This window comes from Lampris incognitus, chromosome 4, assembly GCF_029633865.1.
Source record: "Lampris incognitus isolate fLamInc1 chromosome 4, fLamInc1.hap2, whole genome shotgun sequence".
Lineage (NCBI taxonomy): Eukaryota > Metazoa > Chordata > Actinopteri > Lampriformes > Lampridae > Lampris > Lampris incognitus.
The window spans coordinates 68855221-68869029 of record NC_079214.1 but is presented as its reverse complement, the minus strand read 5'-3'; the positions used below and the strand labels follow the sequence as shown (position 1 = coordinate 68869029).

General features: G+C 45.1%; 1 protein-coding gene across 1 annotated transcript in view; it reads left to right on the top strand.

Moving 5' to 3' along the window:
* Window positions 1-13809, top strand: part of pde3b (phosphodiesterase 3B) — a 129123-nt gene that overhangs the window by 77570 nt on the left and 37744 nt on the right. The window contains exons 3-7 of the mRNA XM_056278360.1: window positions 2928-3176; window positions 4250-4392; window positions 5444-5547; window positions 6690-6924; window positions 8980-9068. Of these exons, the coding sequence (XP_056134335.1) occupies window positions 2928-3176; window positions 4250-4392; window positions 5444-5547; window positions 6690-6924; window positions 8980-9068 (820 nt within the window). The remainder of the gene's footprint in view (window positions 1-2927; window positions 3177-4249; window positions 4393-5443; window positions 5548-6689; window positions 6925-8979; window positions 9069-13809) is intronic.

The following is a 13809-nucleotide window of genomic DNA, read 5'->3' as shown; positions in this document are numbered from 1 at the left end:
GAGTATAGGTGGAGGATGGTCAGCCTGCACTGCCTACGTCATGCATATGACCCACGTCAGTCTGCACTGCCTGCGTCATGCATACAACCCACGTCAATCTGGACTGCCTGTGTCATGCTTTTGACCCACGCCAGTCTGCACTGCCTACGTCATGCATGTGACCCACATCAGTCTGGACTGCATACGTCATGCATGTGACCCACATCAGTCTGCACTGCATATGTCATGTATATGACCCACATCAGTCTGCACTGCCTACGTCATACATGTGACCCACGTCAGTCTGCACTGCCTACGTCATGCATGTGACCCACATCAGTCTGGACTGCATACGTCATGCATGTGAAAAACATGAGTCTGGACTGCCTACGTCAGGCATGTGACCCACATCAGTCTGCACTGCCTACGTCATGCATGTGACCCACATCAGTCTGGACTGCATACGTCATGTATATGACCCACATCAGTCTGCACTGCCTACGTCATGCATGTGACCCACATCAGTCTGGACTGCATACGTCATGTATATGACCCACATCAGTCTGCACTGCCTACGTCATACATGTGACAAACATCAGTCTGGACTGGATACGTCATGCATGTGACCCACATCAGTCTGCACTGCCTACATTGTGCATGTGACCTATGTCAGTCTGCACTGCATACATCATGTACACAACCCACGTCAGTCTGCACTGCATACGTCACGTATATGACCTATGTCACCACACCCCATCCCCTCACTGTGCTTTCCTCTGTATGCTAAAGTGCCTCTCCTCTTTACCAAAAACATAACAACCACAAAATGGCTTTCAGTTACCCACTACTAGTCACATAATGTCAGTACTGCTGTCAGCTCCCTCTGCCGTGCACAGACACATACTCACAACTACCAGCGTGACAAAGGCCATACAGTATCTGATATTTATATTGTGTGCTGAAACAAGCACCACCCACAAGGGGCTAAAATGCAAAAATACTTTCTAAATAATACTTCCTAAAAAATGGAGAACTTAGAATTGCAGAGATGGGCAACGTTACTTCACAAAATGAAAACGCACCTCTGTCAGATGTGTCAAAATAAGCTACACAATATTGTTGTCAAGAAATGTATTCGATTAAAATACATCAATTTTGTATTTCAAATACCAAAAAACTACATAGCATCTGGTGTGCAGGAATTTCTCCGAAGATTACTTTTGTTAAGGAAGGCTACAGAACATCATTTCATCTGATAAACAAAGACGACAACTGGTTGTGTTTCCTAAAAAATGCAGGGCCATATTTTTTTAGCTAACAGTCTTCAGGGCTGTTATTTGTTATGTGTTATGTGTTAGGTGTTGGGTGTTAGGTGTTAGGTGTGTGTTGTGGGGTTCGACAGTGAAACAGTAAATGATGTAGTTTAAGACAGTATTAAAGAACATGTGCACAGTTGGATTCCTGCATCAGCATCCACGACACTCACACAGCATCCACATCCCGTCAGCAACTGTGATTTACCTGTCTTCACATCACCCCCATCATAACTGTCTTCATATCACCCTCGTCATAACTGTCTTCATATCACCCTCGTCATAACTGTCTTCATCTCACCCTCATCATAACTGTCTTCACTTCACCCTCATCGTAACTGTCTTCACTTCACCCTCATCATAACTGTCTTCATCTCAACCTCATCATAACTGTCTTCATCTCACCCTTATCATAACTGTCTTCATATGACCCTTATCATATCTGTCTTCACATCACCCTCATCATAACTGTCTTCATATGACCCTTATCATATCTGTCTTCACATCACCCTCATCATAACTGTCTTCATATGACCCTTATCATATCTGTCTTCACATCACCCTCATCATAACTGTCTTCATATCACCCATATCATAACTGTCTTCATCTCACCCTCATCATAACTGTCTTCATCTCAACCTCATCATAACTGTCTTCATATGACCCTTATCATAACTGTCTTCCCTTCACCCTCATCATAACTGTCTTCATCTCAACCTCATCATAACTGTCTTCATCTCACCCTCATCATAACTGTCTTCATATCACCCTCGTCATAACTGTCTTCATCTCACCCTTATCATAACTGTCTTCATATGACCCTTATCATATCTGTCTTCACTTCACCCTCATCATAACTGTCTTCATCTCAACCTCATCATAACTGTCTTCATCTCACCCTTATCATAACTGTCTTCATATGACCCTTATCATATCTGTCTTCACATCACCCTCATCATAACTGTCTTCATATGACCCTTATCATATCTGTCTTCACATCACCCGCATCATAACTGTCTTCATATGACCCTTATCATATCTGTCTTCACATCACCCTCATCATAACTGTCTTCATATCACCCATATCATATCTGTCTTCATCTCACCCTCATCATAACTGTCTTCACATCACCCTCATCATAACTGTCTTCATATCACCCTCATCATAACTGTCTTCACATCAACCTCATCATAACTGTCTTCACATCACCCTCATCATAACTGTCTTCATATCACCCTCATCATAAGTGTCTTCATATCACCCATATCATAACTGTCTTCATCTCACCCTCGTCATAACTGTGAAGTAGATGAATAAGCGTCAGCTAGATCTAGATCTCAACACTATCGTTGCTTAAAAGTATTTTTTGAACATTTTCATATATAAAATACTGCTCCCAGGAGCAACACCTTACAAATTACATTCTGTTTCTTCCAGACTGATTACGTACAAATTACAAAATACTCAACGTAATTAAAAGATTGATTTCAAATACCTTTAGTTCAAATACTGCCCATTTCTGTGTGCATCTTCTCACCTGCGGCCCCAGCGTCCCTCTCTGATGTGTACTCTGATGTGTACTCTGATGTGTACTCTGATGTGTACTCCTGCTCTCCTCTCCCTTGACATCCAGGGTGCAGTGAGCGGCAATGGTGTGGACCTGTCAGTCATCAATGAGGCCAGGAACCTGCTGTCCGACCTGCTGATGGACTCGTCCCTGTCGCCGCACACCGTCTCCTCCCTGCGTAGCATCTCCGGTCTCATGGGGACGTTCTCAGGCTCCTGCCGCCCCAGAGTTAACCCTTTCACCCCCTTCCCCGGCTTCTACCCCTGCGACGAGTTGGATGACTCAGTGGAGAGGAGCGACAGGAAAACACTGAAGGTGGGCAGCGGGAACCAGTGTACAGACTACGATACACCCAACCACACCATGAGAGCCTACATCATGCAAACAAACTCGCAGGGGGGAATCCTGCAGCACATCTTTCAGCAGCCTCCTTGATCCACAGCCAGACTCAGAACCAGAATCGGAAACACTTCATTTGTTGTTTCATTTCCTGCATGTGCGCACATGAGATGAAACGAAACATGGTTTCCCCCAGCCCACAGCAGTGCAACACAAAGACAACAACGCACATCCAAAAGCTACAGGAACACACACATCCAAACTAACACATATATCTAAACAATAAATAAATAAATAGACAAACAAACAAGCAAATAACTAAATCACTGTCCAGGAGAATGAACACCAGCCAGGATGACTGTTGGAACTGCCGGTCTACATGAGCTAGCAGTTAGCTTAGCCTGCCCCGCTTCCACATCCTGTCAGACCGCCCTCGATGTTTCCTCTTCGAGCACAGCTCCGGTCAGGGCCGTGGTCCTTGGGCCCACAGGATGCAGCAGATCAAGCTCCCTTAGCCAATCCAACACCAGCTCTCCCAGCCAGACACCCTCGACACACCTCCCCACACTCCACGCGACGACACTAAAAACACAGTCAAGGCTAGGTGAGACCGCCACCAGACCACCCTCGGTGTTATCGGTACTACTGGTCTGCATGGGCTAGCAGTTAACTTAGCCTGTCTTGCTTCTGCGTCCTGTCAGACCGTGCTCGGTGTTTCTTCTTCGGGCACAGCTCCAGGCAGGGCCGTGGTCCCTGGGCCCACAGGACGCAGCAGACCAAGCTCTCCCAGCCAATCCAGCACTACCATCTCATCATACTGACAATAAAGTAGTTTATCACTTACACACATGCACCCCCCCCCCCACACACACACACATATTCAGTGGTTTCAGTGCTTAGACTGTTACTAAATTCAACACAACATTTTGTAGCTGCATCACGCAGTGTTGGGTGTAGGATGATTCTGTTTTGCTGCAGTGTAATTTTTGTCGCTTCACCATCCATAACACCATGATATTTGTGTGTTGTGGAATCCTACCACCCTGCAGGGTTTAAGTAGCAGAAACAGCCTGCCCACCCCTCAGCTCAGGAGGAGTTCCACCTCTTCTCCTGTCCCTTCTCTTGACTCTGCATCCTCTCGTTGGGAACGCAACAACGGCAAGAGACCCCACCCCGACCTCAACCTCACCAGGTAACAACATACACACACAACCTCAGCCAACACTTCTTGCCTGTCACGGGGTATGGTTTAGTCAGGATAACTCAAAGCCTCATAACCCCAGGTGAAACAGACATGAAACAACACACAACTTTAATATGCATTTCTGGTTGTAACCACTCAGACACAGACACAGACACCTACCAGCTGGACTGACCCTATGTGCACGACATCTGGACGGTCAGTGTCATCGCACTTCACACACGAATCCAGCAGATAGTTGGGTGGAACCTCTTTTGACTCTGAAATGAAGGCTCTGTTAAACTCCACAAGGGGGCAGTGGTAGGGTAGCTAGGGGCGGTGTAAAGACTTCCTTACATAGGAGGAACGCAATGTTCAGTGACAGTCCTGATGATTGTGCAGCTCCAGACTCCCCTGATAGATTGTCTGAATCCGGCACACACAAAGAAGAAAGACGTACATTGATTTGTGACCCTTTATTGTGTTTCTGGTGTGCTGTCAGAATGTAATGTGGTACCCTGGCACTACAGCAACAATACAATATGTTCAGTTTTCCACTGTGCGTAATTTGAAAAGAAACGAAGTTTTATATATATATATAATTTTCCCCACGGAAACCGTCAATGGTGTTGATAGAAGTGCTCAACAAATGAGGAGCAAAATATCAATATAGATGTACTGCTATGTTTTAAAAGTATTAAAAGTTTTTCTTCCTACATCTATATTGATATATGTGTGTTTGTGTGTGTGTGTGTATATATATATATCATATCAAATATAATAAAATAATGTGTAATATATATAATATACGTGATATAGTGATATGATAATAAAATGTTATTATATATTATATTTTACATATATATATATTTATATTTATAATTGTATTTGCACAAATCGTTCTGTTGCTTTATATTGTTACATTTAGCAGCTCCAAAATATAACAGAATCATTTCATGTTCACACATACTACGTGTGAACATAAAATAATCAAGTAAACCCCAACTGTTGTGATCTGCTTTTTCATAAATAGACTGATGACACTGTGTCTTCTGTGTTCCAGTTCAGGGTCTCTGTCCAATGGGCCCAACGCAAACCTGCTCACCATTCCAAAGCAGAGGTCTTCCTCTGTTACCCTGACCTACCATGCAGGGCCCAGAAGAGCAGGTGAGGCTGAGCAAGTGATCTCTGTAGAGGCACTCGGGATATGAATTTACCACCTGAAGAGCATTTTTAGAACCTGGCTTCTCCCTCACTCGCTCACAAACTGACTTTGGAGGGAGGGGTTTCAACTCCTCCAAAAATGTTTGTGAGGGAGTGCATCTTAAAATATATATGCTGTTGTGGGCGTCCGGGTAGCGTAGCGGTCTAGTCCGCTGCCTACCAACATGGGGATTGCTAGTTTGAATCCCCGTGTTACCTCCGGCTTGGTCGGGCGTCTCTACAGACACAATTAGCTGTGTCTGCAGGTGGGAAGCCGGATGTGGGTCTGTGTCCTGGTTGCTGCACTTGGTGAGGGCACCAGTTCAAGGAGGAGGGGGAACTGGGGGGAATAGCGTGATCCTCCCACGCGCTACGTCCCCCTGGTGAAACTCCTCACTGTCAGGTGAAAAGAAGCAGCTGGTGACTCCACATGTATTGGAGGAGACATGTGGTAGTCTGCAGCCCTCCCCGGATCGGCAGGGGGGTGGAGCAACGACCAGGACAGCTTGGAAGAGTGGGGTAATTGGCCAAGTACAATTGGGGAGAAAAAGGGGGAAAATATAAGATATATATATTTTTTCCAGAAACCGTCAATAGTGTTGATGAAAGTGTTCGACAAACGAGGAGCGGAATATCAATATAGATGCAGGAGAAAAAAAACAGCGTGCTAATAAAGTTGATTGTGATTCTGATGTGACTGCACCTTTTGTCTGACTGCAGAAATTCATGTTTGCCTCCCTTCTTAAAGAGTAACTAAATCCTAAACCATTTTAGCGAGTGAGTTTGCTGTCATCCATAGGTTAAAAACCATCAAAAAGATTGAAAACCTGGCAGGCTGGGCTGGTCTTGGTACGCGTTGAGGTGAGAATAGCAGGGTAAACATGGCTGCAGATAATAACGTTAATAATGTCTCTATTGGATGTAGGTGTAATCAGTGTTATCTGCAGCAGTGTTTAACCTGCTATGCTAAAATCACAGAGTACCAAGACCAGCCTGCCAGGTTTTTAACATATACATGGGTTTGAACCTGTAGATGTTAGTAAACTCACTAGAATTATCTCGGGTTCACTTATTCTTTAATCCCTGCACCTTGTTCCCTCCCCCAGGCACATCTCCCAGCCTCAGCCCACTCACTTCACCCAGCCACAGCCCTCCAGTAGGGGGCCTGGGCTCCTCCTCCACGCTGGTGACTCGCGCCCCCGTGGAGTTTCCGGACACAGCCGACTTCTTGACGAAGCCCAGCCTCCACCTGAACCTGCAGCACAAGCCCATGGGCTACACCCTCAGCTCCCCTGACTTTCAACAGGTCTTCCGCAGCGCCACTGTCCCTCTCTGCACCAGGTAACACACTGAGCTTCACATGCAGAAAATCGCAAAACTCTTGTGGTTGTGGCTCAGCTATTGGCCAGCTATGCTTGGACGTTTTAGGCTCTATTTTCATGTTGACGAAAGGACGGCCAAGATGCAAAGTCAGGCTGATTGGCAGTTTCCTCGAGCTCAAGTTGAATTTTTCTCACCTGTGTGCATTTGGTTATTTCATGGCTCAATAGGAACATGTTGGCATTGAAATGGGTGTGATGGTGCTGCTGGGGGGGGGGGTTGATGCAGATCCACTGGCGCGCAGTAGAATTTTTGTGTCCATTTTGGCCTGTAATTGCGTCTGCTGACTCGGACTACAGCTAAATGCAGATGCAGGTGCCATGCAGCAGTGTAGTGAGGATGCACGGAAGCATTCTCACTATACTGAGGTTTTAGTGGATGTTAGGCTTTACATTTCACACCACTGAAATAACTCACTAATACAACAGCAAAAAATAACTGTGTGTAACATTTTGAATAGGTTAATCAGAAAAAAAATGTCTGCATGGCTTCTGAATTAAACATGAATAAAAAACAGTTTGTGCTCATCCTGACGCACAGAAAAGTCAACTTAAGTTGACAAAGTCTGTCTGGTCCAGATAGATCTACAAATAGTCTGCTTGACATACGGTTTGGCTCGTGTGAAACTGAACTAAATTGACTCGACTTTCTGAACAATGCATGTTTGTATTAAGTAATATTACATATGTTATGTTTAGTCACAATCTGTAGCAATGGCGTGTGTAACTGGAATAAGGCAGCTGCATAAGGAGAGAATGGACCTCTGCTTCGTTCTTCCAAGTTAACTAAGGAAAATTTTGCCTGATTCACCTCGGCGCTATGTTTTCATGATATAAAATGAATCAAGGTGAATGGCTGCCCTGGTAAATGACTTTCATTCATAAAACAACGGTAAGAAAAATAGCTCAGCCAGGGGAAACGCTTTATTGTAGCTACTGAGATGATTTCCAGCTGTGTCTGTGATTAATCCTACTCTTCAAATAGTATTTCTATAGAGGAATTTTAACATTGGAGTCTATGGCACGTCCCTGTCGATGATGTCGGGTTAACCGAAAATGGCAGCGAGGTGAATAAGGTGAATGGGGAGCGGTTCTAATAGACTTCCTTCTTCATCCATCAAGAAAATGACAATACGCTGTGCCACAACACATTTAAAAATATGAGAGCTGAGTTAAAAAAAAAAAATGGCACGGTGGCCCAGTGATTAGTGCTGTCACCTCACAGCAAGAAGGTCCTGGGTTTGAACCCCAGGGTTGTCCAACCTTGGGGGTCATCCCAGGTCGTCGTTTGCACGTTCTCCCCGTGTCTGTGCTGGGTTTTCTCCGGGTGCTCCGGTTTCCCCCACCATCAAAAAGACATGCATGTTAGGGTTAATACTGCTGTCTGTGCCCCTGACCGAAGCATGACAAGATGACCTGGAGTTGTTCCCCGGGCGCTGCCCACTGCTCCTAGCTACACAGCTAGGATTTTTAACCACTTAGAGAAATCCCACGTATTCCTTGTGTAAATTCGCTGATGTCACATCAACTCAGCACATGGTAAAGCAATAGGATTACTGGCCATGACATCACCCTTTTTTACACCATGTTCTTGTGTCTTGTACACTGTTGGCCTAATTCATACTGGCTGCCTTCCAGGTCACTTTCTTGTCTGTGGAAGTTGATTTGGGCTTCATGCGTTTTGTCTCTTCTGTACTGAAGAGTGACACCAGTGGAGTTTCTCAGTACTGAGTGTATGTGATGACTCCATGGCCCATCCTAGTGGCATTACAACAGTCTTACAAAAACATTCCTTGAAATGGTCAGACATGCCTGAAATTTTTGTAACAGACTTTAAATATTGCAAGCTACCAACTCGTGTATTTTCTACGTTTAGTAATGTATTTACATTTCATTTACTATCCCTTTAATATACCATACCGTAAGCAGTAAGTGACATCCATGACAGGTGTCCTCAGCTTTGAGGGGATGCTTGTTGATAACGACATTCTGAGCTTCTCTTCTCTGTCCAATACAGCTGTGGTCGTCAGTTACCCAAGGGGGCTTCAAGTGGTGATGCAGAAAATCACCAAGCGTACACCACTGAGGCTCAGCGCAGATGCTCAGGTACAACACAACACACTCTGTATTGTGTCCACTGTAAAAATATTGGGTATGTCAGCAGGACAACCATAGACTAAGGCATATATACACAAGACACTGAGCTCCATGTGATTTTTCTTCATTGTCACCACTGCAGTAGGTTTTCCTTGTGGGATAGCAAACATACATCCTAATAATTCCTGGTATAATGCTGATATTTCTGGTACAGCGTTAAATTGGTTTTGCTCTTATCTGACTAATAGATATTTTAATGTTTGTGTTAACAATCTTGTATCCTCGTCAGCTCCCCTACTGTGTGGAGTCCCTCAGGGGTCTGTCCTTGGGCCAATCCTCTTTTCTCTATACATGCTTCCTCTGGGTCATTTGTTTAGTCACTTTCAAGGCATGTCACACCACTGTTATGCTGATGATACTCAGATCTATTTCTCTGTCAAACCCAGTAACCTGAATCAACTGTCCTCCCTCCATGATTGCTTAGCTGCCACCAAAGACTGGATGTCCCTTAATTTCTTCCATCTAAACCCCGACAAAACTGAAGTTCTCTTAATTGTTCCTGCCACTGCAGTTGATCAGTTTACTGGTCCACCTCATTCAAACATCAAACCTAAAAATCTTGGTATCATCTTTAAACCAGAATATGTCTTTTGATCCACATGTTACTAAGCTTGTCCAATCCTGTTTTCTTCAGCTAAGAAATATTGCAAAAATCAGAAATATTTTGTCTTTTAAGGATATCGAAAAATTAATTCACACTATCATTTTCTCTCATCTAGATTACTGTAACTCCCTCTCCTCTGGCCTCAACCAAGCTACTTTAAATCTTCTACAGTTGGTTCAGAATGCAGCTGCTAGACCACTAACTAGAAATAGCCATAGGTCCCATACTACCCCTATTCTTGAATCCCTCCATTGGCTTCCCGTAAAATTCAGAATACTCTATAAGATCTTATTGATTACATTTAAAGCACTGCATGATCTTGCCCCCAGTTATGTTTCTGATCTTCTCATTCCTCATTCCACTTCCCGACCACTCCGATCCTCAAGCCTCAGTCTTTTATCCATCCCTTACTCCAACAGCAAAACAAGAGGTGACCGCACCTTTGCAGTTTTAGCCTCAAGCTTCTGTGCAGCATGATGGCGCAGTGGTTAGCGCCGTCACCTCACAGCCAGAAGGTCCTAGGTTTGAACCCTAGGGTTGTCTAACCTTGGGGGGGTCATCCCAGGTCCTTTCTGTGTGGAGTTTGCATGTTCTCTCCGTGTCTGCGTGGGTTTTCTCTGGGTGCTCCGGTTTCCCCACCATCAAAAAGACATGCATGTCAGGGTTTATTCTCCTGTCTGTGCCCCTGACCGAGGCATGGCGAGACAAACTGGAGTTGGTCCCTGGGCGCTGCACGGCGGCGGTCCACTGCTCCTAGCCACACAGCTAGGATGGATGAATTTCTCCATGGGGATCAATAAAGTATCTCAAATCAAATCAAATAGTTAAACTGCATTAAAGTAAAAATAAAAAGTTGTAAATGTAGTTGCAAAAACAGTACTTTCCACTCGTATCCTGGGATGTTTTATTCGAAAGAGAACTGATTTTAATTGTAAGTATAACCTTTGCTAATTATCTGTTAACTCCCCTACTCTTTCATCTGTTTCTATCTGCGGATGTCTCTCGTGATTCCAAGACTCAGTCTGTACTGACAGGCGAATTCACAAAGAATGGATTGCGGCCACTGATAGTGCCATGAGTTGCACATCACTTGCAACCACTATCTGCCCCATCTCAAGGTGCAATACACAACAGATATTGCACTAATGATATTACAGTGCAAACACACCTAGAAAGTTTTGCAGCTGAGTGCAATTTGCACTAGTTTTGCATCTGATTAAAATTGTCCATGTGGCAAAGTATAAATGGTGGCTTTGCACCAAGGACACAGTAGGCAGGTTCAATTTCATCCCTGATGTCATCAGGTAGACAAACTGTTAGACCTGGCAACCTGTATCTGTGAATGATTTCGATCTCAGTTAAATCAAAAAGTGATCTTCTCTTGCGAAATATCAGCTCACGAGCATGACTGGCGTGACGATGCCTTCGCCTGGCTAACATCACTGCTACTGCCATGATCACTGCAGAGTCTGGATGTGACACCCCTTATACATGTTCTCCGGATACCACCAACTCAGAACACCCTAATTTTCACTCTAACTGCGTGTGGTTGTTAGCGCTGGTGTTTGTGAATTGGATTTTTTGTGCAATGAGGCCAATTTGCATAGAAAGGGGCCAATTTTTCATCAAATGTATGTGTATTATGTACAAACCCCAATTCCAATGAAGTTGGGACGTTGTGTAAAACGTGAATAAAAACAGAATACAATGATTTGCAAATCCTTTTCCACTTATATTCAATTGAATACACTACAAAGACAGGATATTTAATGCTGAAACTGATAAACTTTATTGTTGTTTGCAAATATTCACTCATTTTGAATTTGATGCCTGCAACACGTTCCAAAGAAGCTGGGACAGGGGCAACACAAGACTGGGAAAGTTGAGGAATGCTCAAAAAACACCTGTCTGGAACATTCCACAGGTGAACAGGTTAACTGGAAACAGGGGAGTGTCGTTATTGGGTATGAAAGGAGCCTCCCCGAAAGGCTCAGTCGTTCACAAGCAAGGATGGGGCGAGGGTCACCACTTTGTGAACAACTGCGTCAGCAAATAGTCCAGCAGTTTAAGAACAACGTTTCTCAACGTACAGTTGCAGGGAATTTAGGGATTTCATCATCTCCAGTCCATAATATCATCAAAAGATTCAGAGAATCCGGAGAAATCTCTGCACGTAAGCGGCAAGGCCCAAAACCAACACTGAATGCCCGTGACCTCCGACCCCTCAGTCGGCACTGCATTAAAAACCGACATCATTCTGTAAAGGATATTACCACGTGGGCTCAGGAACACTTGGGAAAACCATCGTCAGTTAATACAGTTCGTCGCTACATCTACAAGTGCAAGTTAAACACTACCAGGCAAAGCCAAAGCCAGATATCAACACCACCCAGAAACACCGCCGGCTTCTCTGGGCCCGAGCTCATCTGAGATGGACTGACGCAAAGTGGACAAGTGTGCTGTGGTCTGACGAGTCCACATTTCACATTGTTTTTGGAAATCGTGGACGTCGTGTTCTCCGGGCTAAAGAGGAAAAGGACCATCCAGATTGTTAACAGCGCAAAGTTCAGAAGCCAGCATCTGGGATGGTATGGGGGTGTGTTAGTGCCCATGGCATCATGGGTAACTTGAACATCTGTGAAGGCTCCATTCATGCTGAAAGGTACATACGGTTTTTGGGGCAACATATGCTGCCATCCAAGCGACGTCTTTTTCAGGGACGTCCCTGCTTATTTCAGCAAGACAATGCCAAGCCACATTCTGCACGTGTTCCAACAGCGGGGCTTCGTAGTAAAAGAGTGCGGGTACTGGACTGGCCTACCTGCAGTCCAGACCTGTCTCCCATTGAACATGTGTGGCGCATTATGAAGCGCAAAATACGACAACAGAGACCCCGGACTGCTGAGCAACTGAAGTCGTACATCAAGCAAGAATGGGAAAGAATTCCACCTACAAAGCTTCAACAAGTAGTGTCCTCAGTTCCCAAACGCTTATTGAGTGTTGTTAAAAGGAAAGGTGGTGTAACACAGTGGGGAACATGCCCCTGTCCCAGCTTCTTTGGAACGTGTTGCAGGTATCAAATTCAAAATGAGTGAATATTTGCAAAAAAACAATAAAGTTTATCAGTTTGAACATTAAATATCTTGTCTTTGTAGTGCATTCAACTGAATATAAGTGGAAAAGGATTTGCAAATCATTGTATTCTGTTTTTATTCACGTTTTACACAACATCCAAACTTCAGTGGTATTGGGGTTTGTAAATCGGTGCAATTAGCACAGGGGCACCGAGACACTATTCGCTTGGCAGTGCAGTTTAGGGGTGCATTTCATATTTTGCAGCTAGCTTAGAGGATTACGCGGGTTCTTCATTTGTGCAGGTTTAGCGGCCGCAAAAGCCCCGCAGTCCTTTTATGAATCGGCCAGTGAGTGTTTCTTCAGGGATTGTTATTTGGGGTGCCTTACCTGTGCGCTCTCCCTCATGCCTCTCGGCCAACCAATCGTGTAACTTCACTTACGTTATGGTCACCTGATCCAGCGGCCCAATCGTGTCAAACGGATCACTCAGTCTCGTTGACGTGGTCGCCCAGTCAGTCAGGGCCACTCGTGTTTGCAGGTTCAAGCCAAAACGTCGGTTTAAAGGTTCTGCAGACTCAACAACAGAGAATGAAAGTTAAGACCAATGTAAGATGGGGCGTCTGGGCACCTACTTCGTCCAGGTAGCATGGCGGTCTGTTCTGTTGTCTACCAACACGGGGATCAGCGGTTCGACTCCCGTGTTACCTCCGGCTTGGTCGGGCGTCCCTACAGACACAGTTGGCCGTGTCTGCGGGTGGGAAGCCGGATGTGGGTATGTGTCCTGGTCACTGCACTAGCGCCTCCTCTGGTCAGTTGGAGCGCCTGTTTGTGGGGAGGGCTGGGGGGAAATAGTGTGATCCTCCCACGCGCTATGTCCCCCTGGTGAAACTCCTCACTGTCAGGTGAAAAGAAGCGGCTGGTGACTCCACATGTATGGGAGGAGGCATGTGGTAGTCTGCAGCCCTCCCCGGATCAGCAGAGGGGGTGGAGCAGAGACCGGGACAGCTCGGA